General features: G+C 43.2%; 1 protein-coding gene across 1 annotated transcript in view; it reads left to right on the forward strand.

The window, feature by feature from the left end:
• The first annotated feature begins 4,713 nt into the window (after positions 1 to 4,713).
• Positions 4,714 to 26,734, forward strand: part of col4a5 (collagen, type IV, alpha 5 (Alport syndrome)) — a 44,830-nt gene continuing 22,809 nt past the window's right edge. The window contains exon 1 of the mRNA XM_085760523.1: positions 4,714 to 5,109. Within this exon, the coding sequence (XP_085616649.1) occupies positions 5,020 to 5,109 (90 nt within the window). The 5' untranslated portion in view covers positions 4,714 to 5,019. The remainder of the gene's footprint in view (positions 5,110 to 26,734) is intronic.

Raw genomic sequence — 26,734 nt, forward strand, 5'->3', positions numbered from 1 at the left:
TGTTGCGCTTCAACTCAGCAGCGCTGCAGCTCAGAGGGGAGGAGGGGCCAACACATGTCATTCATGCCCCCGTATAGCCTACCTTTGGGTATACAACACGAGGATTTTCAGTCCTGCGCTCACACACCAGCAGGACCTCTGCGCGCTGCAGGCAGCGTCCCATCAGTCCCCAAACACAAAGTTTCCACCATGAAAAGTAAAAGAATATAAAGAAATGATTGTATTAAAATAACTTTAATACCATGAAACTCAATTATATTGACTAGTTTCCACGTGGAATCAATAAAAAGTGAAATAGGTACTATGCAACATCAGCACCAAAATAATCAAATCTGCCTCTTATCACTGCAAGAACTCAAAATCTTACCAAGAATATTTGTCTTATTTCTAGTCAAAATGTCATTTCTAGTCAAAACAAATCTCATCATACTTAAAATAAGACTAATCACAACAAATCTCATCATACTTAAAATAAGACTAATCACATTAAAAAGTAGCTTGTTTTTAGACACTTTTTACTTCTTTCAAGCATATTTTTATTTAAAATAAGTAGAAAAATCTGATAATGGAGCAAGTTTTTCTTTCTTATTACAAGCACAAAAAACTTGCTTTCACTGGCAGATTTTTCTACTTATTTCAAGTGAAAATTTGTTTGAAACAAGTGAAAATTATCTAAAAAGAAGTTCATTTTAAGGTGCTGAGTCTTATTTTAAGTGGAAAGAGATTTGTTTTGACTAGAAATGAGACAAATATTCTTGGAAAGATTTTGAGTTTTTGCAGTGTAACAATGAGTTTTTCTTTCATCTCTGTGATATTCATGTGGGAGCTCAACACAGCCGGATTACAATCAGTCCTATATCTGTGTGTCTATTTTGAGTAAATAAAATTAAACAGCTTCTGAGCTGCTGTGTCATGATCCCAGGTCTAAACGTGGTGCCGACAGTAAAGACACCGAGTGACTCGGGTTGCAAACGTCCTCTTTTAGCTCCTGAATGTTTCTATTTTAGTTCAACAAGGACCTGAGTTGAAGTTTTAAACACAGTTCAACACAACAGCTTCATTCTTCTGAGGATGGATTTGTTGTTTAGATGATGCTAGAGTTCATGTTTCTGCCTTAAAAAGAAGCCGGTCGTCTTCTCTGTGGAGCTCGTCTCCAGGGATCCTTCCTGGGGCCACTTCACTTTTACACTTAGTCGTATCGTTTGCAGACAAATGTTGGATTTTCATCGCTTGTCTGGATCAATACATCGTCCCAAACTCAACCCTGACCCTGAATGCACCAGATGGAAACTTCAGTGTCTCAAAACCTTCTACAATCGCTCTATGATCACGTTGGCGACTTCTAGAGCGACATCAAGCTGCTTGAACGTCTCAGAACAGTTGATCACATTGGATCAATAATCGCATCCAAACAAAAACATGAAGGAGAAGAACACATCTATTCATGAGCTACAGCACTCTCCGTGACCCCGGGCCTGGACAGGTCACCATGCAGGTCACAGGGCCACATGAGCACCTGTGGACACTTTTTAAGAGTCGCCAATCAACCTTAAAATGAAACGCTGCAGATCCAGGGATCGAACCCAGAACGTTCCTGCACTAAGTCAACTGTACTAACCACTGTTCCTCTGTGCCGCCCAAGGAAAGCTCAGTTTGATATCTTCACTTCCAAACTTTTTCATGTTAAAGAGACCCTGAGGAGTTTGCTTTTGGTTATGAACGAGTCTCATATTAATGTGGATGAATCTATGTTACCCACTTGCTAATGGGTCCATTTTCGATAAATATATCGTTTTGTCTTTAATGTTTGTCAAATGTTTTTGCTTTCGTCCGTCTTGCGCGGAGCCTCATGGGAAATCTAGTGTGAAAACACATTGCTTTCCAAAACTCCTCATAGTCCCTTTAAAGATTCACCGACATGTTGCTGTTTTTTTGGGGGGGGTGGTTCGTGACGATAACGACCATTACACCACAACTGGAGCTTCTTCTTCTTCACTGGACGTCGACCAAGACTTAAACTCCTCAGTGAGTCAGTCAGTACATTTACATGACACTTGAGGAAACTGAATTATTGTCTTAGTCCGACTATAACTGGAACAACTGAGTGCAGGTAAACATGTTAGTCCGACTAATATCGGAGTTCTCCAACTCAGATTAAGACGTGATTGGAATTGGACTTTCTCCAGCATGTATACGCCTTAATCGGAGTTTAACTAGACAACACATGTGTACCTGCTCCACACCCCCCGCACTGGCGTAAGAACAAAAACATCCAAGAGAGCTGGTCGCAGAAGATATTGTTGTAGCTCAAAATCACCATGGCCATTATCTGCACAATAAGTAACACGCACATTACGTATGAGATGAACAAAGCTGTACGATTAACCATCTTGCTGTTGTTCGCCTGGCTAATAGATCAACCGGAAAATGGGCCGTATTAACCTGTTATCGTGTGTAATCGCCACCTGGTGTTGAGGAGCAGGACGCGTTCCTGTCAGTTATTCAATTTTCTCAGTTGCATGGAAACTGGGACAAGGACAGAAGTCCGATTAGACGCCAAAATCGAATTTTGAGCCGAGCTCGATGAAGCTGTGCATGTAAAAGTACTGACTGATGTCTGGTCCTTCAGTCAGAGTCTGAGAAAAAATCAACAAGTCTTCAAATCTAAACAAACATATAAGTCGTTTTTTCACTCTCTCATTCCACTCGTATGGAAATTTCCTCAAATAGCGATCGTTGTATCATCAGGTTTAGGTACAACAGCTTCTTCATCAGGTTAAAGCTGTAAAGGTTCTTGGTAAAGATCATGATTTCAGTTAAAGCAGAAGTAAGTGATATTTTTGTGTTAGTATAAGTCTTAAATAGTTATATCTTCCGACAGCAATCACTTACATACAGTGTTTGGTCTGAAACACGGGTCTGTCAGTCACTCTGCTCTGCTCTGAGCCGAGGAGAAAACATTTATCGTATCCTACAGTTTTTATTCAATGAGGAGAGAGAACGGCATGCAGGGCTGTGTGTGCAGCCAAGGAACGCCGTGAATGTGGTGACGTAGGGACGAGGACTGTTATGGTGCGTTCAAGGAAACTCGTGTTTTTCCGACCTGTGAAGTCGTACCAGTTCGATCTGGTACGACTTCACAGGTCGGAAGTTACGAGTGGCCGTTATAGTGACTTTCACCGGTAAAACAGGTCGGAAAAACACGAGTGGGTTGCCTGAAATGCTACAAAGTCGTAAGTTGTGACTTGAAGCTGTAATTTACGGTTTCAAAAGCCTGCCTGGAACGCAGCATTAGCCAAAACGACCGGATCGCTTACTTCTGCTTTAAGACCCTGTATATATATATAGTATGATGCATGAAGGTCCGACCTCCAGAACCTCATCATCCCTACATGGACTTTTGCATTGTTTAAACTATATCACGGCACTTCTTCTACTGCTCCTGCATAATAACTTCAGCCACTAGATGTCACCTAAAAACAAAAAGTAACTACATCATGATTGACTCTTTTTTTGTGTGTTTTTTTTTGGCTTTCTCAGAAAAAAGAACTTGTCCTAATCATTTCTACATTAAGTGTCAATCTTCAAGTCTCTTTTGCCATCATTCTTGTTGCTTATGTATTTACTTGTTGTATTTGCTAATCTATGATTTACTTATTATATATATGAAAATGTTGTATACTTGTTTTATTTTACTCCTGGGGCTTAAAAATGTCAAAAACCGAAAAGATCAGCTCTGATTTCTCAGAGATACAGGACACGTTAAACTTTTACTGACTTGATGCTCTTGAAAAAATATCTATCTATTATTAGTATTTGAAAAATTCTGCCTAAGGCCCTGTGTGCAATTAAACAAACCTTTAAACCCAGATAGAAATCAGCCGAGAGAGAAACATGATAATCTGATCCGGGATCAGCAGTGACATGTCTGATAATTAACGTTAAATATTTCCTAATGAAGTTTTAGCTCCATCCAAAGGGAATCAATCTGCCCCTGAAATCTCAGTCGATCACTTTCATGTGTGTTTGTGGAGGTTTAGATGAGCTCATCCACAAAGTGTCGGTTGATTAGTCACAGTCTGTCTGTCTGTCTGCTGACTCCAGATCAGCACCTGTGAATAAGTTCATCATGCACTTGAGACGAGGGCAAAGAAAGAATGCAACAGTAAAAGGAGTAGGAAAAGATGATGCACTTCACTTATAAAGGAACAAGGAGAGTTGATTTGCCTCTCTTGCATGTTGCCAGCAGCATCCCTCTGTCAGGAGTCAAGAGAGACTATTTGACCTTTAATAATCGGACAGGAATGCAACGTGTTCGGGCGTATAGAAAATGTCAAATAAAGGTTTAATGCCAAACCTTTTTTTTGTGCAGCCTGAGGCGCTGGGTAGGATCGGATAGGCACGCAGGAGCAAGGCCGTATCCATCCGCCCCACCGCGGAGGTCCTAACATAAACCACTTCTCTTTAAAATCAAGAGAAAAATATACAACCACTGAAACAAGACCCAAGCTGCGTCCGCTCCGCAGCCACGTTTACGCGCGTTAATCAACCCCGCAAAACTTTATATTAGATTAATTATCTGTCGTGGTGGTGTAGGTGCACAGGACAGGAGAAGGGAGGAGGAGGGAGGAGGAGGAGGAGGAGGAGAGGAGATATCAGTGCGCCCTGTGGGAAGTAGTTCCGGCTAGGCAGGTCTGCAGGGGAGAAAAAGTTAGAGAGGGGGGACGACAGAGGCGCACGGTGCCAGAGCCAGGACCAGCAGAAGAGTCTGCGAGCCAGCGGCAGCAGCCAGAGCAGCGCAGCCCGAGAACAAGTGTTTTCTCTTTTAGTCCGTTCCCAGTCCGCTGAGAGCCGGTGTGCAGCAGCAGCAGCGGGGGCGGGGGGGCCAAGCCAAAGCAGGGCTATGACATGCGAGTAGAGAACCGCAGAGTTTGTCAGTGTTAACGCAGGCGGCGGCGGCGGCGGCGGCGGAGAGCCTTGTTTTATTTCTATTACCTACTTCCCCCTCCAACTTCCAAGATGAGTAAAGACGCGAAGAGCCTGCGACAGCTCACGGTGCCGCTGCTCTTCCTCGCCCTGTGCGTCGCGGTGCAGCGCTCCGACTCTGCGGTAAGTGCGTTTTTTTTCTTTCATTATTCCTTTATGACTTTAGGAGACAGGTTTTTTTTTTTTTTTTTTTTTTTTTTTTCTAAAAGAGAGAGCCTGGGGAAACGAAAAGACACCCAGCGTGAAGACGCCCGGGGGGAGACCGCGGCTCTCCCAGCCGGCGCCGGGGCAGCAGCAGCAGCAGCAGCAGCAGCAGCACCGGCTGCAGCTCCACTCTGGGTTATAAATAGGGGAATCGAGCGCGTTTCCTCCGGTTCTCAGTGTAAACACACCGATACTAACACTGATGCTGTTTCTAACTGTTGCATTATGGGTTAATAACCATGTAATAATTGCTTATGCTGCGACTTTATGGTACTTTTATTTTTAGTTTTTATGTTTTATTTTTGTCTTTTATGTTTTTTTGGGCCGGGCCCCTTCACCACCAGCTCCGCTCCGTTGTGGCCCCTTGCTGCTGCAGGACTCGGACCGTGTTTCTGTCGCCGTTTTTCCCTGCGCATCACGTTCCGCGCAACAGGTCGAGTTGTCCCGCAGAAACACGACTTCTCCCCCTGCGCGCTGCATCTCTCTCTGTGTGTGTGTGTGTGTTATCACGCACAGATCCAGACACACCGGCATGGAAAAAGTTAGAAATCTGTGTGTGTGTGTGTGTGTGTGTGTGTGTTTGTGCAGCCAGCGCTCAGATTAAAACATCCACCACAACATCCCTGCTCTGTCAGTTTGTCGTTAGTCGCCTCTCTCAGGTGTGTTTCTCTCTGCAGGTGCGTTTCTGCAGCTTGTTGTTGTTTATTATCAATATGAATAAACTCCAGATGTGTGTGTGTGTGTGTGTCGGTGTATCAGTTGGTCGGTTGGTTTGTGCTCGTGCAGGAGCAGGTACTTTATGAGCAGGGATTCAGAGTGAAAGTGAGAAATATAGATATAGATGCTTCACTTCACTGTGCATTTGTTTAAATCACTGCCTCTCACTCCGCAGCTGCAGCTCCACAACGTTACATCTCAGTGTGTAAGTGCGTGTGTATAAGTGTGTATAAGTGTGTATAAGTGTGTGTGTATGTGTGTATATGTATGTGTGTGTGTGTGTGTCGGTGTTTAGTGTCTTACTGCAGCTCCTCGTGTAATATTCCATCAGCGCGCGCTGAATATTCACTAATCATTAATAATGCATGAGGTCTAGATGCATGCTGATTGACTTGGCCCCGCCCACACATACATAGACACACACACACACACACACACACACACACACACACACATACAAGGCGTGTCCAATCAAGCCCAATGCAGGCACACACACACACACACACACACACACACACACACACACACACACACACACACACACAGAGTTCATCAGGTTTACTAATAGGGGCACGAGCCAGTTTTTTTTTTATGTGTTACAGTTTCAGCCTCTTTGACTCATGTGGGTGAAGTTCAGGAGGAAGGTGAATCTCCTCGTGTTTGCTCACGTAGACCAAACAACCCGGGAAGCCGCCTACTGCTCAGTTTATGCCTCAGGTCCCAGAAGATACACAACTCGACAACAGGAGAGCGCCGAAGCTGAAGCTGCCGAAGCTGCAACTCCATCAAAACCCCTAAAACCCACTGATGTGGTCGTGGCAAATGTGTCGAACACGAGCGATGAGAGGAGTTAGGAACAGAACAGAACAGGACGGGGGTCAGAGGTGAAGGCCGGCGTGTTTGGTTCTCTGCCGGTGTGTTGTGTTGTCACGGCGCTGCATGGCTTTGGCTGTTTGACTGCCGCTGCCATGGAGACGTGAGGGTCAAGGGTGAAGGTGGCCTCTCGGAGAGGAGGACGACAGGAGAAAGAGACAGAGAGAGAAACAGAGACAGAGAGAGACAGAGAGGGAGGAAGTGTGAAGGTTTTTTTTATTTTTGACCTTGAGGAAGAGAAGAGAGGAGGAAAGAGAAGGGGTTTGGTGCTTTCGACCACCTCTCATGGTCTTCATCAGTGTGTGTGTGGTGGTGGTGTAGCTACTGTAGCTCAGGCTGTGAGGTGGAGTTGAAAACCTCTGGAATAAACTCACAAGTGGATGTTGAGTTGAGATTAGATTGTCAGGGAAGGAAGAGGCTGATAAAGTGAAGGTCTCTCACTCTCACTCTCTCTGTCACACACACACACACACACACACAACACACACACACACACACACACACACACACACTGATAGGCCACAATCTGCTGTTGCCCTTCCACCTATTCCTCTCTCTGAGGCCCCCCAGTGGTAGAAGTCTGTATAACACAAACCTGTGCTCAGGAATTCAACCTGTGTCTCTAACATCCTCATCATCAGTTATTACAGTAATATGACACACACACATACATACATACATATACACACACATATATGTTTTATTATACCACTGGATTTATTTTATTTCTACTTCTTATGGTTGATAGTTGCAAGTTAAGAGTTGGGAGATATGCGGTTGTCATAAAACATGAGGGCAACAAGACTGAATGTGGACTTCAAAATAAAATCATTTCAGAATAAACACACATTCAACATAACACATGTGCAAATTCAGTTTTTAATGCTTTTACCTTTTGTATATGGTGTGTGTGCGTGTGTGTGTGTGGTTGTGTGTGTGTGCAGCATTAATCCCGGCCCAGATATGAATCTGCTCTCAGCCAGGTGAGGGAGTTCAGTGGTAATGTATACCTGGAGGTTTTCCTTTGAACCCGTGATGCTGCATGACCACAAACACACACTTAATTTGATGCATGCTTTCCTGTGCACACACACACACACACACACACACACACACACACACACACACACACACACATAGATGGACACACACACATGCATGATTGCACAACCACCCACACAGGTTCACGGGTTCCCTAACCTTTCATGTGACCCACATCCCAGGTGTAGGCTCGTCGGTGGTGGGGAATCTTTCTGCTGCTGCTGCTGTGTGTGTGTCTGTGTGTGTGTGTGTGTGTGTGTGGTGTGTGTGTTGTCTGTGTGTGAGGTTTTAGCCATAACATCCTCAGATTGCTGCGATAAGCCGAAGATGTTAACTAATGCTGCATATCTGGATTTTTCACTGAAAGAGCGAGCGCAGGTCGTGTTTCACCGTTTTCCCCTCGTCTTTGTCTGCAGGTCGTTTTTGAACATTTTCTTCTTCTAGCTACTCTTCTTTTCTTCTTCTTTTCCTTTGTAGTCAAACACAGAGAAATAATAATCAGCGCCGCTTTCATGTGACAGACTTAATCTTAGCCACAGTCCTGCAGAAAGTTGTCTGTCTGCCTGAAAGACCAAATTCAGGGTGAAAGGTGGTGTTGTAGTCTTCACAGTTATGATTCTCCACATAAAACATAAGGCAATAAGTCGGCCTACGTTAAGTCCACAGCGTTCTCAAACAAACATCTGGATCTTCTGGAAAAAAGACAAAATAATGAGAGATTAAATCAAAATTTAATCAAAATTAAACCAGTATTCACCTCTGAGCACCTCCATCCTCCTCTGTATCTCCCTCCTCGTCCTCCTTTGAATCTTCTCTTCAAGCTAAATTCCAGCTTTATCTCCTCAGCTTTCAGAAGATAAACCCAAACATCTCCGTCACATTGGTCTCTATTGTATATTGTACACATAATAGAGGAAGGTATTTGTACTTTATGTGCCCAAATGTGTGTAGGCTATGCGTGTGTTAGAGTGTGCGTTTCCTGGTTAGAGGTCACAGTGCGGTGTCAATGAGGCTAAGATGCCGTTTGGTTTAACAGGTGGACAAAAGTCACTGAGGGCTAACACCAAATGTTTAGACAGCTAATTACCCCGATCCAGGACATAGCCTACACTTCCCCCACCCTCATTCATTTACCCCCCTCACTACTCACTCTGTCTGTTTACGGCTAGAATAAGCAGTAGAGGTAGTAAAAGATGCAGTAATATGAGATACTAAAGGAGATGAAGTGATCAGATAAGCAGTAGTACAAGTAGGCCTATAGGATAAGTCGCACCAAGTTGTAGCAATTGCAGGACAACTTGTCTTGCAGCAGTAGTAATTGCAGTAGAGGTAGAAGATGTATGGACAAGTAAAAGTAGGCCTACATGAAGTGAGTAGCAACAGTAGTTTTATTAGTAGCAGCAGCGGTAGTTGTAGTAGGCTACATAGAAGTTGTGGTGGTACGTGGTAGGAAGACGACTAGCAGTGGCAAAAGTTGTAGTAAGCCAACATTAGAAGTACTACAATCTACTAGTATTAACATTAGCAGTAGCTTTAATAGTACTACTAGTACTAAACATAGAAGTAAGTGGTGCAGCAGTGAAATGACTAATAATAGCGGAAAAGTTCTCATTGCTAATTTAGCAGGGACTAAATTTGTAATAGCCTTGCAGTCGTACTAGAAGTAGCAGTTGTAGAGTTGCTGGTATTGCAGTTGTAATAACATTAGCATTAGCATAGCTGTAGTAGTATCAGAAATAGTAGTGCCAGTAGTATTAGCTTTGGCGGTAAAGAAGGCCTAGCAGTTGCTTCAGTAGCCGTAGCAGTACTTTAGCGCTAGTTGCTAAAGCATTAGCAGTAAAAGCAGCAGCAATAGCATCGAAGTAGCTCTAGTAGTAGTTGTAGCTAATCATTGTTTAGTGAAAACAGTAGTTTTAATAGTAGCAGTAGTAGAGGAAGATTCCATTGATCCGAGAGAACATATTTATTGACGATCGATTAAGATCTCTATTTCAGCTCTAATCCTGCTGGGCGCATGGCGTCTGTCCAACTACCCATTTCTCCGACCATACATTTCGTTATTTTTGCGTCCATTAGTCCGACCTCCCATTTCTCCGACTTAACTAACCCTTAACCTTACCCTAAACCTAACCTTAACACTGTAGAATGGGTAGTCGGAGAAATGAGCTGTCGGACTTTTGGCCAGTCGGACTGATGTATGCTCCCCAATCCTGCTCAGTCTCATTTAAAGCTTCTCCACTAACAAGGCGTCTCTTTCTGTCACATACCCAAACCCTGTTGTTACCCCCTCTGCCTCCCTCCCTCACCCGCCTCCTTTCAGCGCTAAGAGGAGGGTAAACAGCCGTGTGTTTATTAGAGACTTCTTTATTTACTCCATCCCTCGCTGTTTGCTCTGAGGCCTTAAAGGTCAACCATGTCTTCTCCCCCTCTATCTATCTTTCTTCATTGTCTCTTCCTCTTTTTTTCCCTTCAACTCGGACCACCACGTTTGCCCGAGCCTGTCTTCTCTTTTTTTTTTTTTACATTGTTACGACCCCCAAATCCGAAAAAAGCTCATAGTCGTGTTATTCATGGCTCCCCACGGTGATCGAGCTTCATGTGAGCAACTTTAAAGTCTCTTCAAATCTCCTCAGGGTTGTAAAAGTCAGAAATCCCTGATGTGGTGAGGGTCAAAGTGCGGTCACCTGAAGGTTTGAGCTGCTTGTCTTTGAAGACCAGTGAGACTATTGAGATTAAAGCGGAGCTCTTTGCGGATTTGGGCTGAATAAGGTTGAAGATTAAGGTTCGTAAAAAAACTCTTTGACTTTATCAAACTCTGTCCTTAAAGCAACAGTTTGTCAATGGTACGCAAGACTTGAGATGTCAGTATTGTGTTGTTTGGTGGCATCAACCAGATATTCATGTTTGTTGTTGTTGCTCGTTTCGTATTTTCCGTTGACTTTCATGTTGTGTTTATGTTCCAAATGGAAAGTCAGACATCTAGAACTTCGACCAAAAAACACCAGACATTGTTGATGCAGGTCAGATGAAGTTGTGTTCAAACAGTGGCTCTAGAAAGTTTGTTCTTCTCCCGATGACTAACCTCACATGAATTGTGTTTTTCTTGTCGTCTGGTGTGTGTTTATGAGTGTGTGGCTGTCGTCCAGTGGGCTACCTGACAACTCAACCCACGCACACTGGTCACAAGACATCCTGCGTCCTCCCGTTCGCCCACCTTTCCCCTGTCTTCATCTGTTTTCCTGACCTCCTTTTTGTGAAAGCAACAAGTAAAGTAAAAACGTGTAGAAAGAGGAGAGTTTTTCACATGGGAGGTGAAATTTACACAACTTGAGCGTCCCTCGAAAATTGTTTTGCATTCTTTCTTTCTGAAGTGAGGGAGGCAAGATGTTTAATCTGTCTGAGATCAGAGACTGACCCTGATCTACAGACGACTTCTACTCATCTTTTACCCTCTCACCTGCATAAACTTCACTTTTGAGCTTACAGTCGTCTGTTTTCACAGCCTCAAGTGAAACAGAGGGAAAAAGTGTGAACACTGTTTGACCTACATCGCTCAGTGCTGTTGTATCTGTACCTGTCGTGCTCCCACTTCCTGTCTTACCTCCTCACCTTTTCTGTCCCCTTGTCTTTCGCTCTGTCCCGACTCTAAGACTTAGCGCTTAGCACACTAGCGTCTCTAGGGACGAAACAGAAATATAAAGACTTACCTGAGGCTCATATTAACTTGTTGTCTTGTCTTGTTCGACGACTGTAGACATCCGTTAAATGGAAGGTCGGTTGGTTCCTCCAGTTCTAACCCATGTTAGCTAACTGATCGGTGTCCGTAAACCAAACCATTTGATTAGCAGTCGCTGTATAAGCGCCAAAGTTGCTCCTAATGCTGCGTAACTAGCACCGTGTGGGTTTTATAACCGCAGAAAATACCAAAAACAACTACTGTGTGTCGATCATCCTCCGGGCACAAGCCGAGTCACAGACACTAAATAATAGCGCGTTTGAGCCTAGTTTGTCCGCTTTCGCTTACCGTATTCAAAGATGGCGATGCAACATGATGCACCTACCACCTATGTATTTGTAAACAACTCGTTCTAAGCTACAAGACAGCTTTCATTTGTATGCGGTTGTGATTAGACTTCGGTAGCCTAAATACGCATTTATGAAAGCAATATTTGATTTTTGCTAATAAAAAGCCAAATAAGCTACATATACTGTCCCTTTAAAGCACTGAAACTCAACTAATCAATGAGATTTATGATATAATTGGAGTTATTGACATTGCCAATCCAACAGCACCGGGGTTGCCAAGACTTTGTTCAGATTAAATAACACAAGATAAAACTTGATGCAGCCTGAGTCAACATATTTCTGAAACTCTGAACTGGGGTTGGACTATGGCCATGTTGATTGACGGGGAGATCTGCCAATCATTTTCATGTAAACACAGAGAACACGTGTCATTAAATAACGTTTTTGTTCTACCTTCCTCCTCCTCCTCCTCCTCTTCCTCCTCCTCCTCCTCGTTCCTATCTGTTCATCTCACGTGCCCGAAGGAGACGGATGGCGAGGAGCGATAGCACACACACACACACACACATACACACACATACACACACATACACACACTTAGACAAAGGCAAAAAGTTAAATGGGCCTCGCTGTCTGAGTCGACCTTGGGCAGCGTGGGAGGGCGTCTGTCTGCTTCTCTCTTCTTCACTCCTTGTTCTTCTCTCCCTCCCTCCCTCTTTCTTTCTCACTCTCTCTCTCTTGTTCCCTCACTTCTTTTAATGCTCTCTCTTCCACCTGTTTCTTTCATCACACTTCAGAGGAGGAAACAGGGCTTCCCCAGCAGCCGCTTGGGAAAAAGGCCTCGGCCAACGTTATATCTGTGTGAGGACGGAGAGAGAGAAAGAGAGAGACTACTGTTTCTTTACATATTTCAGCGTATAGAGTTACCCCAGCCATTACCTTTTATATACTTGCCCAGATGGAGTCCTTTCAAAGTAAAAGACCGGCTACATGCAAATATTCGACCCCCTCCCTTGTTCCCACCTTCATTCTTGAGCCGTGGTGCGTTCACTGTCTCTTGACAGCGCCCTCTGGTGGCCAGAGGAGTCGTAACACATGTCATAAAACTATTCATTAAAGCCTTTAGGCACCAAACAGTTTCATATCTGCACATTTAAATAACTTCAGAGCAGAGTTAACATTCAGTTTTTGTCAGACTTCATTTATTTTTAGCTCTGGTTTTGGTCTCCACCCTCTCCTGGGGAAAACATCTGCTGCTGTGTTTCTATCTTTATCTCTACTTCACTTTCTTTCTTTCTTTTCCTCCGTGCCCTTTCACTCAGATCTGAATCAGTTCAAATCCTCCTATCTTGTACTGTACCTGCAATAGTCACAAATATGTGTTTATACTTTACACCAAGGCGTGCAGTGTGTGTGTGTGTGTGTGTGTTCCTCAGGTGAAGCCTAGCTGGTCTTAGTTAATCCCAGGTCAATGTGCCGGCTGGTATGCGGCTAAGCCTTTAGCATGCAGTCGGAGAATAATAATGTTGAGCAGCACTGAGCAAGGTGTGTGTGTGTGTGTGTGTGTGTGTGTGTGTGTGTGTCCCAGCATTGTTCACATTGCTCAGTGACACATATCGGAGCAGCTTGTTTAAACTTAAAACGTTTATGCATTTCTTTAGCTGTTTGTCCCACACGGTGTCGTCCCACTTCATCACCTAATGTTTTCTTGTTTTTGTGGGTGGTGGTGGGGGGGCAGCAGCTGTGTGTCCCGTCCAGATGTTTTCTCTCTGTAGGTGCAGAGATGCAGATGTGCGATGAATTAAAAAGTGTTACAGTTCAGTGTTGCCTCCAGAACAGCTTCGGTAAAGTTCGTCTACTGGTATTTTTATTCTAATCGGCTCTTCCTCAGGTTTCTTCCAGTTTGACATAAATCAGTTCAGGAGTTTTTCCCGTCGACATGAACAGACACGGGGCGAAAGAAGAAAAAAACAAACAAAACATGGCGGCTACATACTGTGCATTTGTTGATGTGCGAGGAGATACACGTCGCTGACTCTGTCTGGAAGACGACATTTTGTTTGTGATTTAGATTGTGTCTTCTTCAGTGCATGTGTGTGTATGTGTGTGTGTGTGTTGTGTGTGTTGTGTTTTCTTGTCCACTGTTTGTTGACAATAAAGAGAGTAATAAAGAGAATTTGAAGTATGAGAAGTATGAGAACCAGACATACCTTCGTTTTTTAACTTTTATTTTATGTTTCTTTTGGCTGGTGTGTGTGTGTTTTTGATTGTATAGAAGTGTGTGTGTGTGTGTGTGTGTGTGTGTGCATGTCAACAGTAAATGCATGGCATTCCTCGTCTCCTCCAGACAAACAGACCCCCACTGGTCATAACAAAGGGAAATATCAGACATCTGTCAGAGGAGAAGAAGTACAAGAAGAGGTAGAAAAAGAAGAGGAGGGAAGAGAAAGAGGTGGGGTGGGGTGGGGGTGGGGGGCAGAGAGATGGAGCTACTGTCCTGTGAATCAAAGGAATGAGGAAGAAGTGATGTGATGTAGAAAAGAGGGGAGGTAAAGAGACGGAGGAAGAGGAACAGAAATTCCTCAGGTTTTAGATGTTTCTATTCTGGATTTTTATCATTTAAATAATCTGAAAAGTGCATTAACTTAAATATTAGATGCTGTTTCTTTGCTAAAACCTGATCTGGAGCGTTGTCATGCTTTTTTACACATGTGAGCGTGTTCTTTCACATCTCCTCTGCACACTTTTCATTCGTTCTCCCTGTCTTTCTATACATGTCCATGTATATAAGGCTGTTAGAGGCTGTTGGAGGGAGAACGTGCAGGCAGACGGAGGCCGGGCCGGAGCCTGCTGCGACCTGCCTCTCTGCACCAGATCAGATCTGACAGTGACGAGGCTGCAGGAGCATGAGGGAGCATGTCGAGCTGCAGGATCAGGAGTCAGGCTGCAGATTAAACACAAAACATCTAAAGCGCAAAGAGTCTAAATGTAAATGTCAAGGTGAATTCCTCCATAATGCAGGTTACAGTCGGTGTTTCTGCTCCGTGTGGTTTGAACTCTGCAGCTTCAGCGTCTCCATACGTCCTCATACTTGGTCCAGTTAGCACCCCCATGTGGTGAAGAGCTGGCACTGCAGCAAGGTGTTTGTGCATATCATGTTCTGTTGACTTTTAGTTTAAGACTCTGAAGGGAAATCTAACTTTTTTTTAACTTTAAATATAACTTTATTTACATTTTAACAGGAATTCATCTCTGTGACCTTTTAATCCAGGATTAAACCAGCATAAACATTTCAATGTGTAACTGCATCATAGATTCATCCAGGTTAGATATAAGAGTTAAACCACTATCAAACCTCTGCAGCCATTACATCCCCACCTATAGATGTTATTATATTACAGATAAATATATCATCACAGGTCCTTCTCCTCTCCGATCTTGTTTTGTTTACTCCTGTGTAAATATTAAGTTCTGAGCTGCAGCTCGTCCAAACAGCGACACACCTCCATGCAGCATGCAGGTTGTTGAACTTCTCTGTTTGTGCGGTGGTTTACACAGATGGCAGCGACTGATACGTTTGGAATTAAGTTGTTGGTTTTTGTTTGGACTGAGGAATCCCTCGATGGCCGGAGGTGGAGTGGAGGTGAATGAGTCAGAGTATCTTTATCCTGTTAAATCTGGAGCAAGAACCCCATCATGAGAAATCGAGGGCGATTGGTTTAGTTCATGGAAAACGTTCACGGCTGAGTGATTTAAACAGTTGCCGTCGAGCTCTGGTTAGCACAGTTTGTTGTTGTTTCTGATCTGATCAGATCTTATTTTAAATCGCAGCTCAACTTCACCTCTTTTGTCTGCTTTGATTCGCCTTCACTTTTTTTTTTCCCTCACCTATCCTCCCTCCTCCCTCCTCCCTCTCCTCCGTCTGCCCCCCTGAGGCTGCACATATCCAGGTATTCAGCTGGCAACCTGCCGCTCCCCTCTCTAATTTCTTGTTGCCTGTAGCTACAGCTCCGTGCGTGCCAAGTGGTGATGTATATGGAGCGTTGCAGTGGAAGCTGCCGCGGCGTGTTAGGGCCTGTGCTGGGGCTGGGCCGGGCCGGGTCAGGTGGGTCCGGGCCGGGAAGGGCCGGGCTGAACCAGGCTGGGGGGTGGAGATGATCCTTATTCCTAGGGGAAATGCCCCCCCCCCCCCCCCCCCCCTTCTCCTGCCTACAAGATCCACGTGAGGACTTTTTCTGGAACAAACAGCAATAGGTCGAAGAGTCAATGCATGTTCAAGGTTTCTCTTGTTCACATGCAAATCTGCAACAGGAGCTTTAAAGGAAAAGGTTTCATATGCAAAACTCTGCAAGTGAGACTTTGTGTCTAAGAAGTCTAAAGTCGACGTATAACTCTAATAAATATTAAAGCAGAATTAAGCGGAATATTTGTGTTAATATAAGTCTTAAATAGTTATATCTTCCGACGGCAATCACTTACATAGAGTGTTTGGTCTGAAACACGGGTCTTTCAGTCACTCTGCTCTGCTCTGAGTCGAGGAGAAAACTTTCCTTGTATCCTACAACCTTTATCCAATGAGGAGAGAGAACGGCATAAAGGGGCGGTCCTCTCTGTGTGTGCAGCCAAGGGATGCGCGTGAATGTGGTGACGTAGGGACGAGGGCGGGGACTGCTAACTCCATCGGCCGACAAGAAGTTAGCCAAAACGACCGGATCGCTTACTTCTGCTTTAAAGGAAAAGGGTTCATATGCAAAACTCTGCAAGTGAGACTTTGTGTCTAAGAAGTCTAAAGTCGACGTATAACTCTAATAATAATTACAGGTTACATTGACTTGCCCTGCAGCAGTGTGTCATGTTTCATGTGTCGACTGAAGAGAAACTAGTTTGTGTTTTTGTTCTGATGGAGATTAAAGTGTGTGGGATCTGATGCTGAATCTGTTCCCGTGCATAACAGTGCATGTGTGTGTGTGTGTGTGTGTGTTTACCTCTCCCCCTCTTGACCTGTTTAGATAAAGGCCCATCTGGATCGTCCATGTCTCAGGAATTCCCAACACAGAAAGTTCGAGAAACATAAACTTTTGACAAACCGACGTCAAACTGCAGCGGCGTCAGACGTCCAGCAGGGCGGCAACAAACATGCCCCCCCCCCCCCCCCCCCCCCCCCCACCTCGTCCTCCTACAGAAAAACTAGCAGCGTGTTTAAGGTTTGAGGTTCAGTGCAAGTTGAAGGAAAGTGCAGCGATGCTGAAAGGGCGAGGTGTGTTTTCACAGATGCATGGAAACGGAGGGTGAAGTGTGTGTTGAGTGATCTCTGCAGGCTGGAACGTGTCGCTGTGGCCACATGACTGCTGTAAATACTGTAAATGCTCTTATACAGTGGCATTCATGTCTTAAAAGTATAGGAATTGTTCCTTTAACCCATAAGAACCCAGACCCATTTATCCTTGAAGGAAAATTAAGTGGGGTGAAACACAGACCAAGTGGAATACATGGAACACATTTTTGAAGTTTTTTTTGAAATAGCGCCACCTATTGTCAGAGATCTGGAATGTTGCATATATGTCACATCGGGCGTTTTTGGTATCTTAAATTTTCACTTGAAAATAAATGGGCTTAACATTTTCTTTTGCTCTGTAACACAAATTTGACCTTTTATTTGCATTTCCATAACACATATCAAAATTACAAATTAGCTGGTTACTATTAACACCTTTTTAAGACAAGTTTCACAACAAAAAAGGGCAAACAGTATAGAAATGCGAATATTGCCTCATATTGAAGGCTTTAACCAGTTACTGAAGCCTTAAAAGCTGTGCAACCACAATTTTCTTTCCAACTACAAATACCTTGGCATCTGGATGGACAGTTGTCTTAATTTTAAGCACCATATCACCACCCTCATTGCTAAACTAAGAACAATACTTGGCTTTCTATACAGAAATAAGCACCGTTTTCCTACTCACCACAGGAAAAAAATTGGAGACACTATTTTTTCTCTGTTTTAGACTATGGAGATGACATCTATGGAAGAGCTGCTAGTTCCACTTTGATTCCCCTGCATGCTGTTTACCACTCTGCCTTACATTTCATTTCCAATGATTCATATAATACTCATCACGGCACTCTTTATCAAAATGTCGGCTGGTCATTTCTGACAGTAAGGGGAAAACAGCATTGGTTTTATCCATTTTTAAAGCCCTGTCACAGTTATTGTCTCTTTATTTATCATCTCTATTAACTATGAAATCACAAAACATTGGTACCCACTCACAGAACTGATAGTTGGGTCATATTCCATTCGTCAGAACTGAGGTGGGTAAAACGTCCTTCTCTCACAATGCACCACATGGGACCCTCTCTCCCATCAGTACAGCAGTCCAGAACCCTTGTCTCAAACCTGGTTCATGACTGTTTGACTGTGTTAACTTTTCTTATTTGTTTCCTAATATTTTCTTATGTAAACTCTCATTCTTCTTTGCTGTATTTGTTGTTCTGTATACAACATCTATTGCACGTCTGATGGTCGTCAGTACATCCTGAACACTGTATCCTATTTTGTTACAGAAAATACAGCAAAAAAGCATAATTACATTAATATGGGACCAGCATGGGATACTAAAATCTTGTTCATTTACTGAGAAGAGTGTCTCTGCTAAATCTGTGGTTCAATTTCCGGACTGATATATCATTTTATTAAATATTGATTGAATTTGACATTATTTTTATGTTAACATTTTTAAATTATGTTTTAAATTGAACAACATAGAGTATATTAATTCAAAATACCTGAATTACCTAATTTAATTGAGCAGTTCTTTCCCATTTTCCTCATTGTGACATAGGCGTCACATGGTATTTTTTCTGACTTTTTTAAGGCTAAGGCCCGATGTGACGTATATGTCACAGCAATATTTTCTTAAGTTGTTTTATATGAGTTTCTTCAAAAAATGAGGTCAGAACAGGTTAAATACAACAAGGGACATGTTATAAAAGGATTTGCATTGTGAAATGGGTGGTGGCTTATTTTATTGACAGAAAGCAAGCTTTTTAAAAGTAGCTGCCTCTGTGAAATGTGCCAACTCTGCTGGCCACCATCTTGGAAATGTTGTCATGGATAGAGAGATTCACAGAGAGTCATGTGACTGCACCAGGATGTTGAGTAGATGTCACTTAGGGACTTTATGAGTTAAAAGTTCAACATACATATGTGTAAGGGGCTTTCCAGGACACTTGAAGGCAGTGTGACACCCGTGTCACCGTGGGTCCTTATGGGTTAAAGCTGCCATTAACAATTAGTGTCATTTGTGAGTAGACTGTTGAGTGTTTCCTTATTTAAAATGTAAAATACATATGAAAAAGCTCATGTTATAATTTGCCAGAGGCCAAAGTGATGAATTCAAATCATTGATTTTGTTCAAAGATGCAAAATCTGCAAATCTGAGATGTTTGAGACAGAGAAACTTTGGCACTTTATAACAGAAATGACTCAACAGTTGACAAAATGCAGCTACGTTGTGGACTTATATGTGGGTTTTTTGTTTGTTGGTTGAATAACAAGAACTCAGTGAAAGTCGGTGCCGTCCTTGTGTTGCGTTAATCTCATTGTCCCCCTGATTGGACCCAGTTGTTGGCACTGGCGCTAATAAGAGGCTTTTAATAAGTTTTATCAGCTTGATTTAGGCCTAACTCCTGAAAAAACTCAGACTTGTTCATAAAATATGACACGTGCTGTTAATTTTCCCCTTTGTACCACAAACCTACATTCAATAGAGCAGAAAAGATTTAAAAAAAACGCATCAATTCTGCTTTTTTAACACAAATCTGATCCCAGTGCGTTAAAATTTTTATGACTGGAATGTTTCTTAATGTTAATAATATGTGTGTTATCCTCCTATCCTCCTATAAAGAATACATACAATGTGAAGAGATGGTGCCTCAAGCTCAGTGAGCTCTGCAGGTATCTCTCAGTGGGAGGTCACAGGGGTCAACGTTCATTAGACCAAGTGAAAAGAAAAGAGAGGAGAGAAAATTGCGTTGAGAAGAAAGAGAAATTCCCGGGAATATCAATGGAATTCCTGGACCGGCGCTGTGTCCCGATCGCTGTGTGTGTGAGTGTGTGTGTGTGTGTGTGGATGTGGGGACTCGGTGTTTCAACAGGCGTAGGGGGTCTTCCTCTTCCAGAGAGACGGTGACTCAAAACACACATTGTCGGATTTTTTTGTCGGCGTGAAAATATTTGGTTTGGTTCGTGGCTCTGGCGGCGACAGCGCCTTGAAGTCGTTAAAGTCCGGCCGCGATGAAAGAGACCGGCCAACCCTCCAGAACTGGACAAACACACACATAGGCCTACACATTGATATTTAACACATGTCATAGGAGACACACACACACACACATAGATGCTGAGCTGTGGAATAAAACCAATACAATAACGTAATCCTCTGGTACGAGTAAACATTTACTTTCTGAGTTGTTCTTTAATGTTTTTGAGTTTTCTTTGGAAAAGTTTCAGAGCTGCAACGATCAATCAATTACCAATCAAACACATGGACGATGCCTTAAATTCCTACACTGTCACTAATGTAGACTATTGAAGTATGAAGGCACAAAGCAGATCTTCAGTCTTTATGTTGGTTGATTTGACGCCAAATCAAATCTTGTGTTCAGGGTTGTTTACGTCTGTAAAACTCGTATGTATTTATATATAAGTTTATTTTTTGATCTATCATTAGATTGGAGATTTTGATTTTAGGTTACCATGCTTTGCTTTCTTCAGATATTGATAATAGGTTTTATGTTAGAATATATTAGACGTGCCAAACATGTTGGCTCTAGTCTCAGGTTGCGGTTTCTGACTGCTGAGCTGTGATCAGCGTTGCAGGAGAAAAGTTATTAGTTGTGGTCAAATCGGGGATTTTATAAACCTATGTGTGTGTTTGTGTGTTCAGAATCAAAACTTTAGTTTGTCCGTCCTTGCAGCTGTATAAGGGGAATTTGTGTATACATATGAGCTACTCCAAAGCATATACATACGTGTGTGTATGTGTGTGTTATCCAGGGCAGGGCAGTGTGTATAGGTGTCTAATCATCAGTCTGTGATGAGCAGGGGAATTCCAGTCTCGCCAGTCTAATCCCCGGGTGCATGCCTTCCGCTCGCTCCCCCTCCTCATCCATCCTCACCTGGCTCCCTTCCCCATCACCCCACACACACCTCCCTCCCTTTTCTGCTCTTTCTTTTCTTTTCTTTTTTTTAATGCAGTTTGTTTTTGTTCTGAGACCTGGAAAAAGAAAACACTTTCATTGTCTTTTGATCAACCCCTGGGATTTTGTTCAGTGCACGCAAGTTACGCTGCAGTATTTTGAATAAGTGAGTGGGTAAACAAAACAAATGTACTGTAGATGCATGGCATGGTACAGTTGCGTGCCTATGTTCCCTCAGCCCTATGTTCCCTCTGGACTCTCTCTACCTATCTGGACTCTATCTATCTGGCCTGTCTAGCCTCTACCTGGTCTTTTTACTAAACTGAACCAACTCATTTCTTCATTGCCTAAACCCAACCAATGGTGGGACCAAAGGGCTGTGGGAACATAGGGCCTAATTTTCAGTGACAACAAAAGTTAGAAATGAGGGAACATAGGGCTGAGGGAACATAGGGCTGTGGGAACATAGGAATGACCCCCAGTTAAGAAGCTAACATCCCATCATGCTTTGTGGAGCAGGAGGGGGAAAAAAGCTTAACACGCCCAATTGATAGTGTGTAGGCCTACCAAGACAAATGACCATGGACACATGATTTAAACCTTTGGAAATACTTTTTTTTTTATTTGTCTATCTTTCTTCAATCATAGAAAAAATCCCAAGTAACAGCGAGCGGTTCAGTTAGCTAGACTAACTTTAGTTCAGTTGGTTGGCCTCAAATTGATATAAAACTATTAAACAATCTTTTTGTGTATGTAGTAAGAGAAAAACCCGAACGTTGATTGAATATTAAAACATGGAAATTTTAAAAAACAAGTAGGTAGAGAACATTTAGCGGTTCAGTTGGCTAGTTCAGGAGCTCGCTAACTGTTCGCTTTGTTTGGCAAGTTGACAAGTTTTTCTATTTGTTTAAATTTTGTCTTTGTATTAGAAATCACAGTAAAACTAAGATTAGAGCATATTAGTTGCAGCATTTGCAGCATTATGTTTGGTTAGCTAGTCCAGGGGCTAGCTAACTATTTGGCTTGTTTTGCTAATCACCTCAAAAACAGTGAAAGGTTTAACAGCAGCTAACAGTTAGGTTAACTAGTCAAACAGCAGGCTAATTGTTTACTAATAGTCATAGCCTATTGGTTGACTATAAGCATACCAAACTGTCACTTTAACTAATTGTCCGTTCAGTTTGCTATAACCGCCACAAATCACCTTGATAAATTTACAGTAGCTACATTTGGGGGATGAGTCATCAAAAATATTAAGATAGGTATACATTTTAACATTTTTATTTCACTGTGTCCTTAATCACCAGAAACCTTTGCCACTAAAATCAACATTAGGAAACTTAAAGCTCATTAACTGTTTCATTTTGACCTCAATTTGTTGAACATCCACCCCCCAGTGTCAGACATGAACCTCTGCAGCCGTCACTGTTAGCTACTACCTGTCCTCTACGGACCTCCAGTGGTGCTGCTGAGGCCGACCAGCCGGGGCTTGTCGGCCCAGGCTGCCCCCACCCATCCACCCACTCCCACCCACTCCCTCAGGCCTGATTGTAAGGTTGATGGAAAAAAGTGGGACGGTGTTTAGGGAAAGAGAGAGAAAGAGAGAGTGAGGGAAATAATAGCGAGAGTTAAAAGAAAACCATGCAGACCGAGGGAGTGGAGCAAATATCTGCAGCTCACTGACCTCTCTAAGTGGATTACATGCCCCGTCAGTGCTTTGGGGGGGTGGTGGTGGTGGGGTTGAGCGAGGAGGAGGGGGGCAGAGAGAGAGAAAGAGAGAAAGAGAGATGCTTTTAATGCTTTTACTCTCTTCTTTTACCCCAGAGGGGGGGGGGGCAACAGATTTGCAGTAAATCCACCTCCACCTGCAGAAGCGTGGGTCGTCTTAACATGTTTTATAGCGGCGAGATGATGTCGTAGCTTAAACAGGAACAAGTGTTTCAAACCGACCGAACATGGAACAAAAACGTTAACCACTAATTATATCACAGACGAGATCGCAGAGCGTTCATCATCAGAGCTCATGTAAAGGATTAGTGTCGTAACGCCGTCGGTCAGTCAGTCATTAGATCTTACTGCACCACCCGACCCACCTGATGGAGCCATAGTACCGATACTGTCTCACTGTTTATGGATCACAGGTTTTATCTGGAGGCTGATGGGAGGGGATGATGATGATATTTCAACCCTTCTATATTTTAACGTGTGTAATAATAACAAAACTTAGTTGCGCCAATAGCAAAGACTGTCACCTTATGGGTCAGATCAGAGCTGAAATCGGGGGCGGAGCCATTAGAGGCCTTAAAAGTCATCAACAAAACAGAGTAGTTGTGCGCACATCCAGTGTCTATTTTAGGCCAGGTGCCGGATAGTCATAGGATCATTGAAAAAGAAAAAAGGGAATATCCGCACACTGGATTAAGGCTCCCATTTATTGGATAATTGTAACGTTTCGACCAAACGTGGTGGTCTTCCTCAGGCAACTAGAGAAGATAGAGAAGTTCTCTAGTTGCCTGAGGAAGACCACGTTTGGTCGAAACGTTGCAATTATCCAATAGTGTGTGGATATTCCCTTTTTTCTTTTTCTTAAAAGTCATCAGTACATTTTGTGATGTAATCCAGTGACTAATCAATAATCTGCTCATGTAGATCCGTGAAGCTCGGAGGGTTTGAACGCAGCGCTGAGCATCCAGTGAAGGTTTTTAGAGCCTTATAAGCTCATGCTCTTCTGGGTTAATATCATGTCGAGCGGGAAACAAGGGATGAGGGTGGAGAGGATAGGAGGGCAGGTGGATGAAGAGAAAGTGAAAGAGACAGAGAGAGAGAGAGAAAGAGAGAAAGAAGAGGAGGAGGAGGAGGAGGAGGAGAGAGCGTGAGCTGGGCGTGGGAGAGCAGACTGCATTGAGCTGAACCAGACCAGAGACTAATCTGGAGATCCAGGGCTTATAAAAACAGCTCCTCACACACACACGGATGATGTATTCAGGCGTGTGTGTGTGTGTGTGTTGATAACCCCTCTACCCTCTGGTCCAGATAACACTTCACCCATGTTTTGTGTTTACTGCCAACACACAACAGTCTGCGGATCCCTTTAATCCAAAAACTCTTCGTCCTCTGACATGGGAATCAAACCCTCGATCCTGACTGCCACTAAGGCCTTGCTTTAAGCCTCCAAAAGGAAGTCCGCCGAGCGTTTATATGCACATGCAGCCTGTCGATCTGTGGTCAACACCCCTGTATTTGTGTGGACACTTCCTGTCCACACAAATACACACACATCTCTGCATTGATGTGTGTATGCGTATGTATATGTACAGTATGTGTTTATAAACACAAACCACGCTCGGTGGCACGTTAGTTTACAAACACACAAAAACTATTTAACTAATGAAGTGGATTTACTAAATAAACGGCACAAAGTTTTAATCAGATTGTTAATGAGTTCATTAAAGTTGTTGAAACCTGTGGGAAAGATCCCGGTCAGTGTGTTCACACAGGTTGTCGTACAGTGTTTGTTAGTGTTGTGGTCTGATGCTGACCTTTGACCTCTGAGGAAGTGTTGTGATGTTGAGAGGCCTCCAGGGAACCTGATACCGTCTCCACACTGTGTTCAAATGCACATATAAGCATGAACTGTAACTTAATACACACATGTGTATGTGAGTCCATGCAGGCATGTTGTGTACCAGCTCTTGTGTAGCAGACTTTACACTGTGGGATGTGATGCTGCAGATGTGAACAGATGTTTTTTACCTCCTGTGGTCGTGTCTGTGAAGTGGCACAGGTGTCCAAACCACATGCTCATCACATGTGTCCAGAGATGTTATCAACTGACTGATAATCAAATCATGAATAAGTCACTTTAACAGTATCGGTTGATTATTCTTGGAGGGAGTGCTTGGGGCTTGGATCAATTCACCTTATGTAGCCCCGCCCACTTTGCCACTTCCGGTTTGGCCGCGATTGTGTTACGACTTCCGGTCAAATGCGGAAGTAAAAACTGATGTAAACAATCGACTGAATTTGCAGTATATTGCGGGACAATTACAATACAGACAATCAAATCAACATGGACAACACTTGAGGGGTGTACTTCGAAGCGAGTTTAGTGGGTTATATTTTATAATTATATATTTTTTATTGAGTCTAAAGCCAGGCTTTCCTGTACTCTCTCTTTCAACCCAGCTAGATCGCCATGGAAACTTATGGTAACAGATGTTTAGCTCATATATTCAGAGTTTAATCCTAAAATCGGCTATAAAAGCGCCGCTGTTTCACAATTTAACTCATTTACAGCGTGACTTTTACTTTGAAATCCAAGTGGAGCTGGCAGAACCAGTATGGAGGGAGAGATCGCGCTGATCCGCTGCTATTTACCAACTGTTGAGCTGAGCGTCAGGAGCTCATTTATATATAGGCTATTATATTACTTGGATATAAGCTGCAGCATGGACGTCGGAACTATTTACTGAGAGAGGGAGGGGGGGGTTTGTTGTGAGGGTCGACTGTCACCTGGAGCAAACTGACAACTATATGATCAGAAACTCGTTCAACTCTGGACTGTCTGTGAAGACTGACGGGAAGCTGGCCTCATCCTCTGCTTCAGAGAGAGCCTTGCACTATCGGACCTGGGTCTCTGCTCCGTGTCCAGAGCCTGGTCAGGTCGGGACACGCTGTTCACGCTGTGAACCTGCTCGCTAATGTGTAAAAGAAATAAACGGAGGGGTTTAGAAATAAAACCCTCCCTCAACTACTGTAACTTAAATGTGGCCATGAATAAACTTGTTTCGCCTACAGCAGTATTGCCCAAATGCAAATATTGAATACATCTCTATTTTCACAGTTAAAAATGTCTTTGTCACCTAAACTACCCCCCGCCCCCTCCAAAAAAGAGAAAAGAAAAGAGAAACACTGTAGCATATTTTCATACGCACACCCAGCCTGAATTGCGATCAGTAAAATATATAAAAGTAGGCTATAAAACACAATTTAAACATGAAAGTTGTTCCTCTAGTTTATTTTGTTTAAATGGATGAAGCTTCATAATTAAAAGTAGCGCAATGTCCAGCTGTCAGAAATTAAAAGCAGCCTCTTATGTGCATTAACAGTGTTGCTTCGGGCTGTGATAGCGTTTTTTTTTTTTTTTTTTTAATTCGCTCCTACTCTCCAAACAAGCTGCTCACCTTGGCTGAAATCAGCGGGGACACGGGGATTTATTTAATTATTTTTAACCAGACTCTAGAGTAGATGGAGGTGGGTGCAGGTCGTACAGAGCTCCACACACACTGGGACAGAAGATGAGGTCGATGCTCAACTGCTATAAAAACTCACACGTTTTCTTCCAGTGATTGTAGCTTCCTCTTTATAATGCTCGTCATTTTTTGCAATCGACAACGGGAAAAAAACCCCGGATTTGCCAACAAGAAACATCTGAGAACGGACTCAAATAATCAAGCTACCGCTAATGTACTATACGACTTCCGGTCGTCGCCGGAAGTTCCAACACAATCTCACAGCGTTCCATTGACTCCATGGTTGCCCCGGAGAATAAGGTGAATAGATTGGGTAATGGTCGCTCACGTACATATTGAATTGAATTGAATGGAATGGAATGGACTGGAATGGAATAGACTGGAATTGAATGGAATGGAATGGACTGGAATTGAATGGAATGGAATGGACTGGA

The sequence above is a fragment of the Trachurus japonicus genome, chromosome 18, assembly GCF_045865225.1.
Source record: "Trachurus japonicus isolate A0001 chromosome 18, Traja_1.0".
NCBI lineage: Eukaryota > Metazoa > Chordata > Actinopteri > Carangiformes > Carangidae > Trachurus > Trachurus japonicus.